The sequence below is a fragment of the Strix aluco genome, chromosome 26, assembly GCF_031877795.1.
Source record: "Strix aluco isolate bStrAlu1 chromosome 26, bStrAlu1.hap1, whole genome shotgun sequence".
NCBI classification, from domain to species: Eukaryota; Metazoa; Chordata; class Aves; order Strigiformes; family Strigidae; genus Strix; species Strix aluco.
This window is the reverse complement of record NC_133956.1, coordinates 3105772-3123140: the sequence shown is the minus strand read 5'-3', so window position 1 is coordinate 3123140 and position 17369 is coordinate 3105772. Positions and strand designations below refer to the sequence as shown.

General features: G+C 57.4%; 2 protein-coding genes across 20 annotated transcripts in view; both read right to left on the bottom strand.

The window, feature by feature from the left end:
• The window catches only part of MACF1 (microtubule actin crosslinking factor 1), a 145701-nt gene that overhangs the window by 28298 nt on the left and 100034 nt on the right, over positions 1-17369 (bottom strand). For all 19 annotated transcript variants that reach the window (XM_074807249.1, XM_074807257.1, XM_074807252.1 and 16 more), the window contains 8 exons: positions 6084-6245; positions 5767-5937; positions 4598-4764; positions 3627-3786; positions 2867-3193; positions 2124-2208; positions 1002-1243; positions 650-856 (listed from right to left, as the gene is read on the bottom strand). In XM_074807249.1, coding sequence (XP_074663350.1) covers positions 650-856; positions 1002-1243; positions 2124-2208; positions 2867-3193; positions 3627-3786; positions 4598-4764; positions 5767-5937; positions 6084-6245 — 1521 coding nt within the window. The remainder of the gene's footprint in view (positions 1-649; positions 857-1001; positions 1244-2123; positions 2209-2866; positions 3194-3626; positions 3787-4597; positions 4765-5766; positions 5938-6083; positions 6246-17369) is intronic.
• LOC141915597 (uncharacterized) lies at positions 9170-13422 on the bottom strand. The gene has a single exon (XM_074807211.1). It carries the CDS (start codon positions 12524-12526, stop codon positions 9170-9172), a length of 3357 nt encoding a protein of 1118 aa, XP_074663312.1. The 5' UTR covers positions 12527-13422.

The window sequence follows — 17369 nt, the reverse complement described above, 5'->3', positions numbered from 1 at the left end:
CACGCTCCCCTCCGAGAGGAGCAGCAGCCGCTGTCCCACGGCCGGCAGCTCCTGCACCTGGTTTTGGGGCACGGAGCACCACAGGCACCCAGCACAGCGGGCACGGCGGGCAGCCACCCTCCTCTACACCCTCCCTGCCCACAGGGAAAGGGATCCTTCTCTTTTACACGATCATTTTGCACATTCAGCTTCGTGGAATCAGCGCTCAAAGCCAGCGAGGGCAGCTATTCACAGCGCTCCACAGGCTCCAGTCTGTGCAGAACGAGCCTTTTTGAGAGGACTGTTCACCTGGAACAAATCCTTGTGCTATCACTACAGGGAATGACATTTTTCCAGGCCTGAAAGTCACCTGTCATCAGTTTTACACCATCTTACATCACCCATGCAAGCAAAATCCTGCTGGCGGGATAACGTGGTGCTGCACCGGAGTTCCCTGATCCAAGCCACACACAACAGGACGGGTCAGAGACCAGCCCCGTTGCCACACGCTGCTGGCGGGGCCTGTTCATTTTTTTTGGCATTGCTGATGGGATTTGGCCCTCCTGTTGGGCTGTGCTTGCTATCCCTCCCATCACCATCACGCTGCTGAGCCGCTCGCTCCCACTCTCCCAAGAAAACCCGTCAGCCTCCGGCGGGGTAATTAAATTACCTGTTGAGATCTCTGAATAGCAGCATCGATTTCTTCCACCCTCAGTTTGATGGTGTCGCTGACCAGCTTGTAGCGCTCGTTGGTGTCTGACACGAGCTTATCCAGCCCTTCGCGGGCTCGCCAGGGAACCAGCTCCAAGAGAGCTCGGCTCACCTCGTTCACCGTGTCCAGGATGAGCCTGTGCTCCATCACCTCCTTCTTCAGCTCCTGTGGAAGGCACCCACGGACATGTGTCCTTCTCAGCGCTCACCCCCCTCCAGCTCTTCCCCAGCCTCTCAAAACAACGAGCAAACCCCCGCCGACTCCCACCCTCGTGTCCCTGTCCCCCGGGTGCTGCTCTGCCAGCCCCCACCTTTTGTCTCTGCTGGAACTGGGGTATCTGCTCGCCGGCAGGGGACTGTCCCCCGCTAGAAGCCAGCTCGTCCTCCACTTTACTCATCCAGCCGGTGAGCTCCTCGTGCGTGGACTGGAACTTGGTGGCCAGCTGCCGAGCCTGCTCCAGCGTGCGCAGCGCCTTGGAGCTGGCGGCGGTGATGTCCGAATAGCGGGTCTTAATTCCGTCCAGCTTCTCCTGGATCAGCAACACCTCCTCCCCTGCGAGACAGCAGCACGGGGCAAATGATGCTGGGCTGGTGGGGGGGGGCTGCAGGAAGGTTTAAGCAGCCACTTGCCCTCTTCCCCCCCATTTTAAATAGCTGATCTCAGTCTCACTTTTCTGTAAGTCAGTGGAACTTCACAGCCTATTTTTACAGCCAGGAAGCTACTCTTAGAACTGACATTTTCTACCAGCCAGCGTAACGTCCACCTCCTCCCTGTAATAGGAAGGAAGCGTGTCGTGAAGCCCGGCTTTGCCACAAGCCCCAAAGCCACCACAACTCAAAGTTTTCAACTAACATGTCACAGCTCCAAGAAAAAAGGTCTAGTTCACTCTTTACTGATGTTTCCAAGAGGGCAAGAAACTACGAGCCAAATTCTTTGTAATCACTCTTCCTGCTACACGTCTCCCACAAGGACAGAGGTCTGTACATCTGCTCCGAGCACACCACATCTGAAGGAAATGCATCGCCCCGACCTTTCTTCCCACTCGTAAACATAAACTCACACCCACGTGGCAACAGCAACAACTGCTCAGTATGGGAAAGCAATATTAGGAAAGGGCTGGGTGTATTTTTAACCTCTTGCCATGTGATTTAGCAGCTGGATGCAATGAGAAAACCCTCCCTCGTGTTGCAGGGCTGCTCAGTGCCAAGCATCACCGTGCTGGTGGTGGGAATCACCCGCTCACGAAGCTGCGAGGTTGGTACCTGGGACCAACCAAGACCAACCAAGGGCTAAAGCTGGAGAACTTGTGGCTCAGCGTCCAGGTCTGGATATAAACCAGCTACTTTGGGAGTATCCAGAAGGAAATTAGACCTGAGGGAGAACATGTGGAGGACAGGGGGCTTCCCAGAGCGCGCCCAGATCTTCGTGTTACCTGTGGTCTGCTTCAGAAGAGCTTGCCCATTTCTAATGGCTTGGTCCACATTCTTCTTCCTGTTCACAATCTCCTCGTTCAAGGCCTGCACAGAAAGGCAAATCGAGGTTATCCTTCTGCAGGCAGATCCCCACGTCCTCCTGGCCAGAGACACGAAGCAGAGCACGAACCGCTCCTAGCGAGCATGGGAAGGGTGGACAACAGATCTGATACTTGTCCAGTCAACTTCCTCCTGCTACGGGACTTACTGGGACCCAAAGGCTCAAATCTTAGAGCAAACCCATCCCAACCCGTCGGATACGTGTTACCAAAGAACTTGCCCTTGTATCAGACATAACCTCACTCTTGAAAAGAGCTTGTACAGCCCCCGGGGAGCGGAAGCAGACGGCTTCCTCGGTGGCCAGCCTGGCTCAAAAAACCCACTGGGCTTTTCAAGCTCTCATTCTTGGAAACAGCATCCAGCTTTCTAAAGGCATGGGGTGGCCAAGCTTGCTCAGACATTGTTCACAAAGCAAATGAATCATTTGAAGTTTCGCCCCCATCCCCCCCCCGCCCCAGGGAAACCCATTTTTGGGGCCACAATTATTGTTTTTAACACATGAAATCTCTTTACAATTCTCCAAGCCTAGAAGAGAACCAGCAGTGGAACAAACTTTGCAAAATTAAAGTCAGACCCAGAAATAAAAATAAAACTGGATAAATGCAACAAAATAAACATAAACATGGAAGAAAATGGAAAATACCAGCTGGTCGGCATGCTGCTTCTGCAGGACGTCCCGTTTGTAATCCTTTACGGATACCGAGCCGAGCTTGTCCTCGACCTCAGCCAGCCAGTTGAGCACTTCCACCTCCTCCTCCCCAAAGAGCCTGGCGTTAGACAGCGCCTGATCCAGCAGCGCTGCCTTCCGGCAGCACCGCTCGTGGACCTCGCCGTAGCGGGTCTGCAGAGAGTCTAGTTTCTCTGCCAGCAGCCTCCGCTCAGCGGCACAGCTCAGGGAGGAGAGGGACTGCCCGACACCGACCGCCCGAGACACGTTGGCCGCGTGGCTCTCTATCTCTTCCTCTAGAGCCTGAATGCCAGGAGGATAAAATGGACAACAGAAAGGAAAATGAGTGAAAAAATGGATTAAAAAAAAAAAAACAACCAAACGTACATGGGGAAACAGAAACAATGAACGCAACTGAAGGAATGAAGGACACATGAAACCCATCCGTGAATGGGCAAACTGCATCAAAATAAAAAAAAATTAAAACAAACACAAGAACAGGAATGTTTTTTCTCTCCAGAGCTGGATACTTTCGAGGTGCAAAGACATCAGTTTAATATTAACCCACACTGGCGGGTTAGAGTTTGCAGCCTTCCCTGTACATAGAGCAGCCTGGATAACTCCTCCAATACTCGTTCGTGCCAAAAACCCCCTCGCCACGGCAGAAACAACCACCTGAGTGGGGCCCGATACCAACCACCTCCATCAGCAGCTCCCGTTCACGCACGGGTCCTACCTTGTGCCGACTGATCTGCTGCTGGATTTTGGCAGTCTGGGTACCGATGGGCTCAGAGTTGGCCAGTTTCTTCTCCGTCACCGACAGCCAGTCCGACACGGGCTCTGTGGTTTCGTGGAACTGCTTCGCCAGGACCAAGATGTCCTCCAGCTGCTTCTGCCTATAGTGAGGAATAAAACACTAAGGAGCAGCTCCCCGCTGGAGCCCTGCATGGGAAGCAGTATTAGGAAGAGGGAACCAAAGCAGTCCTGTTCAGAGCAAGGTGAGACACCACGGCTGCAAAGGCAGACACAAAAATCAAAGTGGAGAAACTGCAAAATAAGCTTTTTCCTGCAGCTGTGCCTTTAGGGTCCAGTTTATCCCCCTTGGGAAGGTGACAGAAAGGCTCCCCCATTGTGCTGCTCTTCTTCCGTTCCTATCACTATCTCAGAGATCCTCTGACGTGCTCAGCTTGTGGCCAGGCTCTCGGTGTTGCAGAGCTGCTGAGCTTCTGTTCAAAGACAGCCTGGCACTGGTACAAGTCCTAGACGGACAGCCCATCTAGTTGGCAGTGATTTAAAACACTGGGAGGGTCAAATCTGGCCCTCAGAAGTGACTTCGTAACCTCAAATATTGGCTTATGTAGCAACAAGCGACTCATAAACAAGACTCAGGCAGCAGAAAGGTGTCAACAGGATGTCGCTGCTAAAGCTAAATGTTAACGCTTAAAGGAATAAAAATAACATCCATCCCCTGCAGGGAATTTATTTAATCTGAGTTCTTCCCTGCCATTGTAAACCACCGCTATCAACTTCAGTTCCCCAAACAGGCTTTGATTTCTCATGTTTTCCAGCTGTTTCCATGTTTCCAGGATGTATCTGCACAGAAACCTCTGCCAGCTCCCCACGTGTTATAAGCCCAAGCTCCGGGGCACCGTGAATCGCAGGATGAGCTGGCCCCGTGTGTTTGGCCAGTGGCACAGCCCCCCTCACCTGCCGGCCGCCCGGCCCAGCAGCCCTGCCCAGCGCCGCTCCAGGCTCTCCAGCTGCCCGACGATCTTCTCCCGGTCCGCGGGCTCGGCCGACTGGGCGATCCTCCCTCCCTCCGCTTGGATCATCTCAACGGTGGCTTTGCGATCGTCCAGGAGTCGCTGGAGCAGCTTTAGCATCAGCAGCGAAACAAAGGAGGATAAAAGTTACCAGACTGGATCAGCAGAACCTCTTCTAGCCCTCAGAAATAGCAAATCTCTAATTGTGGCTGCAAACCACTGTAAGCACGGGGCTGGGACCAAAGCCAGCCCAGCACGACAGCCTCTGCCATCAAAACCAGTTCAAAAAAAAGAATAGTAATATAGTAATGTGCTTTCACTTCTGGTCAGCTGTGAAGCGGTCAGGCAGTTGGATGACCATTGTAGGTCCCTTCCAACTGAAATATTCTATTCTATTCTATTCTATTCTATTCTATTCTATTCTATTCTATTCTATTCTATTCTATTCTATTCTATTCAAGATTCAAAGCACTTTTGTGCCAGAGAAGTTTTCAGACACTTCCCCATCACCCCCCCCTCCTCGCTTATCAAGATCAGGTTTTAACTTTCACTTTAAATAAATTTCCTCTTCAAAGTCTCAAGACATCGGACCAAGCCTTGGTAAGAATTCATTTCTAAAACATTTTACCCCGACTACACTTGAACTTTCATCCGCCTGCTCACAAGGGCAGGCGCCGACCCAGGCTGTTATCTCTGCAAACACCGGCACGCCTCGAGTTGGTTCTTACAGTTCGTACATTCGTTTTGTCCAAATACCCAAACCGGTACGTACAACGCCAGCTTGCTCCTGACGCAGCAGAATTACCAGCACAAACAAAACTTAGGGCTGGAAAAACACGGCTGACCAGCAAAACCAGCAGCAAACTTCAAGAGGCAGCAGGACAATAAAGTAACGCTGGTGATTTAGACGATGGAGATAGTGAGTGTGGGCAAACGAGCTGCCTGTTGATTACATTAGAACGTGGGGAACCAGTAGAAGAGCCACCAGGAAAGAAGCAGGCTTGTGGACATCCCAGCTACGCCTTAGCTGTTACAGACGGACCCCCAAAATCTTATCTGGCTGTCCAGAGCTCCCCCTCCCATCGAGCCAATCGTTGCCTTGTGCTTGCTCACCTTCTGCTCCTGGATCTGGGCTTTCACCACCTTGTACTCCGCTGAGGGAGGTTTCTGGTTGGAGATGAGCTCCTCGGTGTCCGCCAGCCAGCTCAGCAACGGCTCCAGGGCGTCCTGAAACTTCCCGCAGTGCAACAGGGCCTCTTGCAGCTGAGCAACTCTTTGGGCCACCTGCACCCCAAACACAACCCCACTGCACGGTCAGGCTGGTGATGCATCGATGCCGGAGCCTCAACTCCCTCTCAATGACCCCCTTCTTCTACCAGACCCCAACGAGGCCGAGAAAAACCAGCTACAGCCCCTCCCCATGCTCTCACCTTCTTGTTGAGGGTGTTCCAGCGGGTGTTGATTTCTTCCATGTCATGCTCCAACCCTTGGACGTCACAGTTTTTCCCGGCGCTTTGGATGAGCCCTTGACCAACTCCATTGACTTGCTGTAGTTTTAGCTGGAGGGGATCCACTTGCTCCTTCTGGAACAGCTGGGGATGGGAAGGGTGCGATTTTTATACCTTATAAAAGGTATTTATAACCCGTAAGCTACTCTTACAGCCCCTCCATCATTCAATAGACACAACAGACTTTCTTCTCGAGGAAGATGCTGTAGCTACTTGCACTGATTTTATTAGAGTTGTGCAAGTTTGTTTAAACTCCTCCCTTGCCTTGACCTAGTAACACAGATGTCGCAAGCATCCTCTGGTGTGGAGCACAGCTCGGGATCTATATGCATCCATCTCTGCTTTTAAATGGGTAAATCCCCTTTTTTCCAAGCACCGGACTGAGGTGGAGAGAGCAAATCGGGGAAGAAATGAGAGCATCGGCTCTGGTCAGCCATCAGATTGGGAAATAACGCTCCTGGGGAACAACTCGAAGCAACTCTCACAGTGATGCCATTGAGAACAGGGACCTGACATCACATGAGTTTTGTTAACCATGAAATTACAGACACTGAGAAGCTGGCTGTATTTCGAAAGACAAAGGCAATAGGCAATTAATGTGCTAGCCGTTTACCACACCGCACATTTGGCATGGTCCTGCCTGGGAATCCTGCGGGGAAAAGCTTTTTAAACCCAAAAAGATTTGATAGGAAAGGGGGAGGAGAGCGAATGAAGCTCCCCATTGTAACGAGAGGCAGCAGGGAAAATCCTGTTTCCGCGAAGGAGATAAGTGCCCTTTATCAGAGCTGTGGATCTGCTGTAACCACCGGCTGACGCAGCCGCCCCGTGCAGGGTCCCGCTCCGGCTCTGCTGGGGCGGCCGCGCAGCCCAGACCCAAGCGACAAGGCTGCTGCTTCCCCACAGCCAACAGCACAAGCCCCAGAAAAAGGGAGTGGAGTCCTTCATCGCTTACTCTGGTGCCTTGGACCATGAGCCCGTCCAGAGCCTGGGTCACCCTGCCCCCAGCGCTGGACAGGATCGGGGCCCTTGGCCCTGTCGCAACATTTTCTCTTTGGGAAGCGGAGGGGATTGCAGCCAGCCGCCTGCTTTCTCAAGCGTGCCTCCTCCTCCTCCTCCTCCTCACGTGCCCAAGAATAAACGGACATTGACGGCTTTGAAAAATTCCCACTCGGATGCAAAATCTCTCCTAGCAGAGCAGCAGCTCGTGGATGGCACAGCTCTCCGGACCCGACCACCTCTTTCCCTCTGAAGGATCACAAGGCAGGCAAAAAACCTCAAACACGCAAAACCAAACTCCAAACACACACACAAAAAGTTCCCAGCCTGAGCAAGAGGGGCTGCCTCGACTTTCTTTGCCCCATTTTCAAACAAAAAGCTATTTCTTCCCATCAGAGCTCAGCAACTTGAGGGCAGGGAGGTACCGCTCCAGCACACAAACCGAGGGGTGTGCTGGCAGACACCGTCCAGAGCTGTTTGTTCAGGGGGAATTATGCCACGGTTATAAGAAATAAATGGTGACATGAAATCACCGATTCCCTGGACGTTTCTCCTGTTACTGTTTATATATGGAGTTGGCTGTTAGAGCTGCCAAACCCACAAAAGGACCAGGCTGATAAGTCTGGCATGTCGGGCTGGGTCCCAGCCCTCTGCACGCTGCAAAAACAAACTCCAGAGCTTCGAAGCAGCCAGGCAGGGAGGGAGCCCTGCAGAGATCCCGGCCACCAGACCACGGCTACCTGCAACACCCCAACCGGTACAGCCCCAGAGCGCGACGCTGCCCAAGGATCATTACAGATAATCACGCTAATGGCCTCAGGAGTGAGCATGTCCAACACACTTGTTTTTCTTTGCTCATAAAAGATTCCAGTGCTTTAGTTCATTAACCTCAGCGTGACTCAGCTTTGAAACAAATATTTGACATACACCCTTTGCTGGGCAGGGAAAGGCGCAGAGCGAGGTGTCCTGCCCGGGCGAAGCGGCTGGACAGACATCTTGGCGAGCAGAAGGACATCTGCTCCACCACACCTCCTCCTCGCTCCCAGAAATCCTTCCCAAAGCATCCCCTCGCGTTCTGCTTCCCTCATCTCCCGGGTGGCCGCGCTCCTTAACCCCACCGCTGCCGAACGCAGAGCTCGGCCCCACCGTGGGAAGAACCAGCATCGCCCCGGTGCAGACCCGGAGCTGCCAACGGCTTCAACAACGTTTGAGCAAGGACAGCGAATTTCAGACAACAGACGTACAACAGCAACAACGTGATGGTTCTTCTTCCTCGCTGAGGTGCACACCAGGTGCCCCAGCCTGTGCTCACATGGACCCCCCCATGTGAAAACACCTCTCCCAACCCCTCCATGTGCATTTCTTAAACGGGTGGCACAGCCCAAAGGATGAGTAATTGCTACCGAATCGGGATTTTTGGTGCTGACTAACTTCTGATGTCTCCTTAGTGATATTTCTCCTAATCCAGATGGCAGTAAATCAGCGCTCGGCTGTGGGAACTCCACCACCGAGGTCTCTCCAGGCAAAAGCCACTAGCACTGCACGGTAAAGCAAATCCCCAAACACCAGAGAGAATTTGACCCCCTTCCCACGCACGTTCAGAGCCTCAGCACCTCATTGCTCACTTAAAAAGCTACAGAAAGTGGTGACTGCACAGGACAGGAATTATTTGCACTTAATTTGTTTTACAGAATTCTCTCTTCTAATATATTTTCAGCTTCAAAGATGGGAACCACCCTGCCAGGAGTCAGCAAGAAGGTTTTTCTGAAGTCCGTTATTTATATCTGAGTGACCATAATGTACTTTAATAAGCCAAAAAAGTTTAAGACCATACTTTAGGTCATCAAGCAGTCTTTTGCCTCCCTTACTTATAAAAACACACAATTGCCCCCTGAAACTTTCTGCCTGCCAAATTCAAGCTGAACTCAGGAGGGAGAAGGCTGTTTCGAAGCCTGAACCCCGCAGATCGTGGCTGGGAGTTACCGAACGAGCTCCCATCTCCCACCCACCCCTCAAGTGCAAAATAAAGCGATTTCTGCACCTGAAATCCCGTCTGCGAGCGCCTGAGCAACAAATACCTCGTTATCTGGAACGAATCCATCTGGTAAAGCAGGAGGCCCTTCTGCAAGGAGAGCGGTGCCAGGAGGTCCCTCTGTGCCCACAGGCACCTCTCCCTCACCGGGTGCTGGGGAAGGGGCACCCCCACAGCTGGGGCGACGGAGGGTGGCCCCGGGGAGGGTTTGTGCGGTGGGTGCCGTGGCGGAGGGTGCACCCAGCAGCTCGTGCAGCTCTGGGGTGGTGGGTCCCTCTGGGGGGGATGGGAAGGCAAAGGGGGGACCATCCATGCCTGACAGCATGCAGGCACTGTCCCAAGCTGCCACCTCTGCTCCTGCAACGGGGTCATCCTCCAAAGCCAGCACTTCGGTGGGAAGGTGCTCCAAGATGGGCGGTACGACCATGTCGGCAAAGTCAACCATGTTGGCAAAGTCATCTGTATCCCCCAAGGCCACTACCAGCCCCCCCGCTGCCAGCGGTGCAGGGCCACCACCGAGATCCCCGACACCGGAGACGAGAGGGTCGGCCGCTTGCGGTGGCACGGTGGCAACAGGCACATCAGCAAAGGGTGGTGGGGCATCTAGAAGCTCTTCCACCGCCAAGGAGGTGGCAGCGGTGGTGGCATCTGGGGGTGGATGCTCAATACACGGTTCCTCAGCATCCGTGGTAAGATCCCCAGTGGCTGGTGGTGTCTCCTGAGCCTGAGGCTCTGGGACAGCCACATCCCCTGGTGCTGGCGGGTCGGCTGGAGCAGAAGGCCCCCCAAAATCCCATGGGGTGGCATCGGGAGTAGGCTGCCCCACAGCAGGTGACATGCCGGGAAGCTCTTCTGGGGCGGCGGGGCTGGCAGCACGTGGGATCCCCTCACCCAGCACCATGGTACAGCACCGTGCCACCAGCCGCTCCTCCCAGCTGCCGGCAAACAGCAAGTCCAGGTCTCCCGGCTGCAGGACGGCTGCTGGAGCCTCCCCACGCACGACAGCCACCTCCACTGAGGACCCCTCGGCGTGTGCAGCCCCTTCCAGAGCCAAGCCCTGGCCCAGGGGAACCGTTTCCCATGGGAGACCCTCAACAGGCACCGGGGACGTCATTGGAGCCTCGGAGCCCGGCTCTGATGCAGAGCCGGCGTGGAAAGGCGGCAGAGAAGTGCAGCGAGTATCCCCGCTTTCTGCTGGAGGAGTCTGGCTCTCAGCTCCATCACTCTCTGACCCCAAATCTGTGGCTTCATCCTCAGAAACCAGTTCTGGGATATCCCAGTTGGTGAGCTCTGTCCTTCCAGGCAGAAGGTGGTGGGTCCCAAATGGATCCGTCCCCTCACCACTGGCCTCGTCGTGCTGGGAGGGGGACCCCAGCTCCTCCGCCACTGTGTCGGGAGCGGGGTGCTGGCAGGGGCACAGCCCAGCTGGGGCCACTCGGCCGGGACAGGTCTCCTTGGGAAGTTGTGACACTTCACCATCAGGGACCAAGTCTTGGTCATCTTCACCCCACCCCACCGGAGCGCTGGGGTAACCAGCTCCCTCCAACCCAGAAGCTGAACGAGCGCCTGTCTCAGGAGACGGCATCCCACCAGCCACCAGCACCGCCACCACGCAACTGCCCATGAGCTCCACGTCCACCCGTGGGTCAGGTCCATCCTCCTCCTCCTCCGGTACCAGAGAGCACTGCTGGAAGGAGCCCGGCCCCGCCGCAGCCACGGGGCTGGGTGAGGCCCCTCCGTCCGAGTCTGTCGGGGTGACGGCCGAGGTGTCCCTTTCCGAAAAGGGCTCCGTCGCCGGCTCAAGCGTGCTCAGCACCTGCGAGCTGCAGGTGACATCAAAGTCCTCCAGATCCGACACGACGGCAGAGTCCGAAGCGCTGATGTCCAAAGGGGCCCTATGCTGACACGCTTCGACCACCGCCCCAGCCAGTTTGGCCGAATCTAGGTCCAGCCCCTCCGAGTCCATCGGGGAGGCTTGAACGTCCACATGGCCAGGGACAGCCCCATCGCCCTCGTCCTCGTTCAGGCACTGCTCTTCCAGCTCCAGGAACATCTGCACCGAGTCCGTGTCAGACAACTCGGGGACCGCAGGGCTGGTCGAGCGCTCCGAACCCGGAGCAAAGTCCTCGGCCTCACACTGCACCGCCGCGTCCTCGGTACAGCACGTGCTGCCAGTGAGGTGGCTGCCAGCACCCCCCGGGGACGGGCAGGACTGGGAGGTCCCTGGGCTGGGGGCAGAGCCATCCGTCGGAACAGTGAATTGTTCCCTTTCTTCAGAAATATCTGCCAAGCAACAGCTCTTTTTCTCCTCTGCCACCAGAACAGCCTTTCCTCTCTCTGACAGCGTCGCCTCCTCCCACTCCTCCATCATCACCCAGCGCTCGTCCTCCTCAAATCTCAGCTCAGACTCCGTTTTCTCCCTGAGATTGGAGGTGATGAGAATATCCAGTCCCGCATCCAGCAGCTCTTCGCTAAGGCACGGAGAGAGGTTGACATTCTCCACTGTACAGTCCGACTCGGAGGCCTCCAGGGTCTCCTGGTGCCCATCGCTGAGGCTTCCCTTGATGAAATTCTTCCTGGCTCGTGGCCAGGTGGCACTGGGGAGCCGGTGAGCCCTGGCCAGGTCCCTGACGCGACCGCGGCCGTCACCGGCGTTCAGCAGGGTCTGGCGCTCATCCCGGGGACCGCCGTAGCCATCTGCGCCGAACTGCTTGGCCGTCAGAGCCTCCGCCACGCCGGATGACTTGGAGACGTGCTCCAAGGTGAGAGACTCGGTCATGGGCTCGCCATGGTCGGGCTGGCCCGGGCGCTCAGTGAGCATGGCGCTTGACTCCCGCTTATCCCGCAGGGAAGGGTTGGAAGCGCCCGCTTCCGACACCTCGCTCAGCGAAGCCCCCATCCTTTCTGCAAATTCGGTGAAGTTGGGCGGCATGAAGGATTTCCATGACCGCCGGTTGACGTTCTCCTTCCTCTCAGGGTTTGGTCGTCTCCTCGGTGGAGCCGGTGCCGGCTTAGAGACGTCGCTGCTGAGCTTCAGCGCGTCGAAGATGACTCGCTCGTCCAACTTCTTCGTTTCTGGTGCCCTGGACTCGAAGACGTTGGCAGCTCCCAGAGTCCCGTTGCTGGATATGGTGCTGCCATCCCCCTTGCCGAGGGTGCTCTTGGAAAGCTGGTTGAGCTTCGATCCCTGATCGATTTGCTCGTTAATCCTCATCGTGTCATATATCGACCTCTGGGGCACGTAGCAATCCTCTATATAACCATCCTCCTCCTCGCCCTTCCCCAGGCAAGTGCGGTTCTGCCGTAAACAGTCTGGCCGGCTCAGTGGTTTGCCCATGCTCTCGTCCTTACGGATGACGAAACCGCGCCGGCAACCTTTTGCCCGCCACCGCAGGAAGCATCACACGGCCAGCAGGTCCCAACCCCGCCGTGGCAGACTCTTAATCCCAAAACAGCAACGCTACGGGGACGGGAGGGTGCGTCGGCAGCACCGCGCCGGCTCAGCAGCCCGACCGGCGGTCCCGAGCAGTGAAACGCCCCATCTCATCCCCCCGACCCCCCTAAAAAACCCCCATCCATCAGCGAAAACCATCCAAATCCCACAGCTTCGATAAAATATTCCCAATCGCCGTTTGCGACGGAAACCGTGGAAGAGTTTGAAGCTTTTAAATTCTCCTGTCCGTCCTTCTTTAATAACAAAGGCACTGCTTGTCCCGGCCGCTCACGTATCGCAGCCGAAGCGGCGAGCGGCTCCTCGCATTTTCTGCCCAGCTCTGAGTCCCGTGGAAGTCCAGCTGGTCTGAATTAGCCTCTCCCCCCGACTCTCGTGTTTTCATTTGAACTGAGCTTGTCAGCGGATATTCGTACAAGTTTAAACACAGGAAGTTCTTCATTCAGGGCAAACTCGGAGGTTTCCTGTCTCAAAAACATGATGGCATTGTTGTTCCCATCACCCCGCCGTGACGCTCGGGGCCACCGAAACCCCAAAATCCAGCCGGTTGCCGCGCGGCGGTCGGGGCGCGCGGCGGAGTCCTGCGGTGGAGGAAGGCTGCTGGGTCTTCGCTTTTTTTTTTTCTCTTTCTCCCCAGGAAAAAAAAAAAATTGGCTATAAAACGCATCCAAAAATGGCAAGGGGACGGAGCGGCACAAAATCCCCCAAGTTGCCGGGAGCCGACGGGGGGGACGGAGAGCAGCCGCGACCGGAGGCTGCTGCTGCTGCTGCTGCTGCTGCTGCTTCTTCCTCCTCCTCCTCCTCCTCCTCCTCCTCCTCCTCCTCCCTCTCGCACTAACTTTCCCGGCGGCCGGTGGCGGGCTGAGGCGGCTCCGCGCCGCCGGGGGGCCCGGCCATGGCGGGGATGGGGAGGGCGGGCGGGCGGGGGGGGGAGGTCGGCGGGGGCCGGTCCCCGCGGCGCGGCGGGGGCCACACAGACACACCGGGGCCGCCCTCCCCTTCCTTCCCCGCCGCTCTCGCCCCTTTTGTGCGCGGCTCAGCGGCCGGGCCGGGGGCGGGGGGCTCCGCGTCGTCCCCGCGGGCAGCCCCCGGCCGGCGCGGCGGGATGCATGGCGGGCCGCTGCCTTCCTCCTCCTCCTCCTCCTCCTCCTCCTCTTCCTCTTCCTCCGCCGCCCGCTCGCCTTCCCGCCGGCGGAACAAAAGGCCGAGCCGCGCAGCCCCGGCCCCGCCGCCGCCGCTCGCCGCCAGCACCGGGCTCCCGCGGAGCTGCCAGCCCCGGCGGAGGGCGGGGGGAGGCGGGGGCGGGCGAAGGGGGGGGGGCGGCACCGCGGGGCGGAGCGGGGCGGGGAGCAACGGGGCCGCCCCCTCCCCCCCGGGCACCGCGCCCCCCCCCCACCCCCCCCCCCCGCTCCTTCTTCCCACCGGCCCCGGGAAGGGGGTACCGGAGCCCAACCGGGGCGCAGGGAGGGGGGATGTGGGGTGGGGGGGGTGTCTCCGCGGCCGGTAGCAGCCCGGGACTGGCCCCTTCCCCGCCCCGCCGGGGCTGGCCCCTCCTCCGGGGGGGGGAGGCGGCAGCCCCCGACAAAGAGCAGCAACGCCCTGGCTCGGCGGCGGCTCCGGCTCCGGCTCCCCCCGCGCACCGGCCCCGCCGAGCCGCGCTCCCCCCGGCCCTTTGTCCGCGGCCCGGCCCCCGCTTCTCCCCGATACGGCGCTTCCCAGCCCGAGCCCCGCGCTGGGGGGGGGCCTGCTCGCCCCCCCGGGTCCCCCTTTCTCCTCACACCCACCCCTGCACAAAGAACCGAGTTATTAAATCCCCCCCCCCCCCCAAAAAAAAACCCCAAAGTCCCATTTTTACCGGCACCACCAACCGCTCTGCCAAAAACCCACCCGCAACTCGCCACCGCACGGCTCGCCCGCTGCAGGCTCCTTTGCCTCAAAACTAATTTTTACAGCCCCAGTTCTGGGTCAGCATCACGCTCCCCCCCCATCCCCAGCTCCGTCCCCCCCCCCCTGCCATTTGGGGTTAAAAGACGGGGAACATTTAAAGCGGCTGCGGTGGGGTTGGGAGAGGGAGGCAGCCCCGGCGCGTGAATCACCGCTGCGAAGTGATGCTGAGGGAAGTCACAGACTTAGGATTAAAAACAGGAGGGCTCGAAACAGCCTCCACGCATCTCCAGGCAACAACCCACCCCACCAGCCACCCGGCCTGCTACTTTGGGGATGGATTATAGCATTGGGATAAAAATACGAGAGGCTGGGCAGGTGCTTTAATACATAAAAGCCTGTGCCGTGCACCCCAGTAGTGCCAACGCCGGGACTGGGACCTCGGTCTGCGCTTTGCTGTGCCACAGCTTCACCAAAAGCCTTCTCCCCCCCAGCCGTGGCTGCGTTACAGCCAAGAGGTTGAAGCCAAGGGAGATGAAAAGCCTGATTTTTTTGGACGTGCTGCAGGTGCCTGCTGTCTCCGAAAAACACTGGGGCTCGGCCAAGGTCGCGGCACGGCTGCGGTGGGAGCCCGGCTTCCCCGTCCCCAAGGCCTCAGAGTTTTCATCCCCGAGGGTCCCGGCACCAATCGCACATGCAGCAGCTCCCGCACCGTGTTCCCCAAGGGACTTTTTCCATTCGGAGAAAGGGGAAGGGGTGTTTTGTGGAAGGGGAGGGTTCAGGGCCACGGAGGAGAAATGCCGGTTAAACGGCCCGAAGCGCTCGGCGGGGCTGGCTGCACACCGGGAAAGCTTTGGAAACTCCTTTTCTTTTTTCCATCATTAAATATGACCAGGGAAAAAGCCGGAGTGGGGATGTGAGAGGGGTGTACGAGCAGCACCCCCCCACAGCCCCGCACTGCATGAGGGGGAGCCCAAGCAGCCCCCAGGAGCCCCTTCACCCCTCCTCATCCCCCTGAGCCCTACGGACAGACAGACGGACGGTCAGGGCTGGCCCCGCAGCCTCCTCCGGCCCTGGCTGCCAGCACTGCAGGAGTGTCCCAAACCCCAGATTTTTACACTTGGCCGGGGACACACCAGCTCTCGGTCCCTGTTATTAATCCAGCGCAGCTAAGACAACAGGGGCAGGGGGGCTGCACTGTGCCAGCGCCCCGGCAAAGCTGCCCCCGGCCACCCCGCTACCACCTTGGCCGGGAGCTGGCAGAGCAGGAGCAGGACCGTTACCGCTCCCGGGCCCCTCCGTGAGGAATCCCAGGCATCCGGGCTGGGGCGCAGAGGCTTTTTGTTCCACTGCGAAGAAGAAGGAGCGATCTCGACGTGGAGCTGCCGTTTCACAGCCAGAAATTCTTTTCCCATTTCCTCACCGAGTCACGTGTCAAAAGCAAGCCAAGTCTTCCTCCAACACATCCCCCCTGTCTCTAAAACCATTAGGGAAATATTCGGCAAGTACTAAAGCCAATTAAAAACCTGCTGTGCCTGGCCTGAAGATCCCAGCCGGAGCTCTTACAGGTTCCCCAAGTCACAGCTTTAAGCCACCAAGTGCCACCCCAGCAATGGGGACAGAAGCCAAAGGGTGCTGGGAATTCCAATTTCAGGGCTTCATTTGAGCTTTGTGGTGGTGCAAGGGAAGGACAGGGCAGGACGTGAAGGAACTGTCTGAATTTTTGTCCTTTCAGGTGTCTCCGAGTGGCTCCGGCACGCGGAGCCCTGCCAACAGCAAGTGCCAGGACTGAAATAAAGGGCTAACAGAGCTTCGGAGGCACAGGCCTGAGCTCGGGAGAGCACATCTGCTCACTTCGCAGCTCGCCGGACAGCAGAACGGACCACCAGGACCCCTCATCTGGCTTTCGTTCAGTCACCAAACCTCCTCTTGCCTGCCTCATTACCAGCACATTTTGGCCAAGCCCAAGCTGGGGTTCGTGGCTGCGGACGACGCGCTTGGCGCTGGGATGCCCGTGCTCCGGCAGCCACCCCGCCGCGGGGAGAGGACCAAACACCGGCCCAGACCCCCTCCCGCCCCGAAGCCACCCCAGCCACGTCCTGCAGATAAAGACCCTCAGCTAAAACCCACCCGGAGGTTTCCCCAGACTTGCTCCAAGTAGAGACATCCCCGTTTGCCTCCCGGACCTGAAGGTTTCAAGCTTTCCTCATATGGCCAGCGGCCCCGGAGCACGGGGACACGTGCCTTCCCCGTCACGGGGTGATGTCACCCTGTTTACGCCTGCATTACATCCAGCCCGCCGCTGCCGCCACTGTTTACATGGGAAAGCAGTATTTGGAAACCAATATATTTTTAGCTTTCTTTTAATGCATCTCAGCAGCTGGAAATGAGGGACCTGTGTTATGTGACGAGCAAGAGAGCCCAGAGACAGCTCAAGATCTCTGATGGACACGTCGCTAATGAGCCCAGAGTATAACCAAGGGACTTCTTCATCCTCAAACCTTCCTTAATCCTCACCTTGGTGCCTGGGGCAGGAGGGCAGCTTGGCCTGACCCAACCTGGCCAAAGGTGGGTGCAGGAGAGCTCCTGCCTTCGCACCACGAGCTTTGTCCCTACAGGTCTTGCTGACCGTGTCCCCCATATCTGACTCAGTGAGGGTCACTGAGACAGTGGTGGCAGGAGGGACCTGGGCTGGGACATGTGGCCACGTCCAAGCAAGACAGAGGGGATAAACCCCAAGTGCCTCCAGCTCAACGGAGGGACTCGGGGCAGGTTTCAGCCTCCCTCGGACACTGCAATAAAAGCACAAAGCCAAACCACGCACACCCAAAATCTGCCTTAGAAA

Excerpts from the sequence above, each read along its gene's own strand:
- LOC141915597 (XM_074807211.1), bottom strand. The coding sequence starts at position 12,526 with ATGGGCAAACCACTGAGCCGGCCAGACTGTTTACGGCAGAACCGCACT.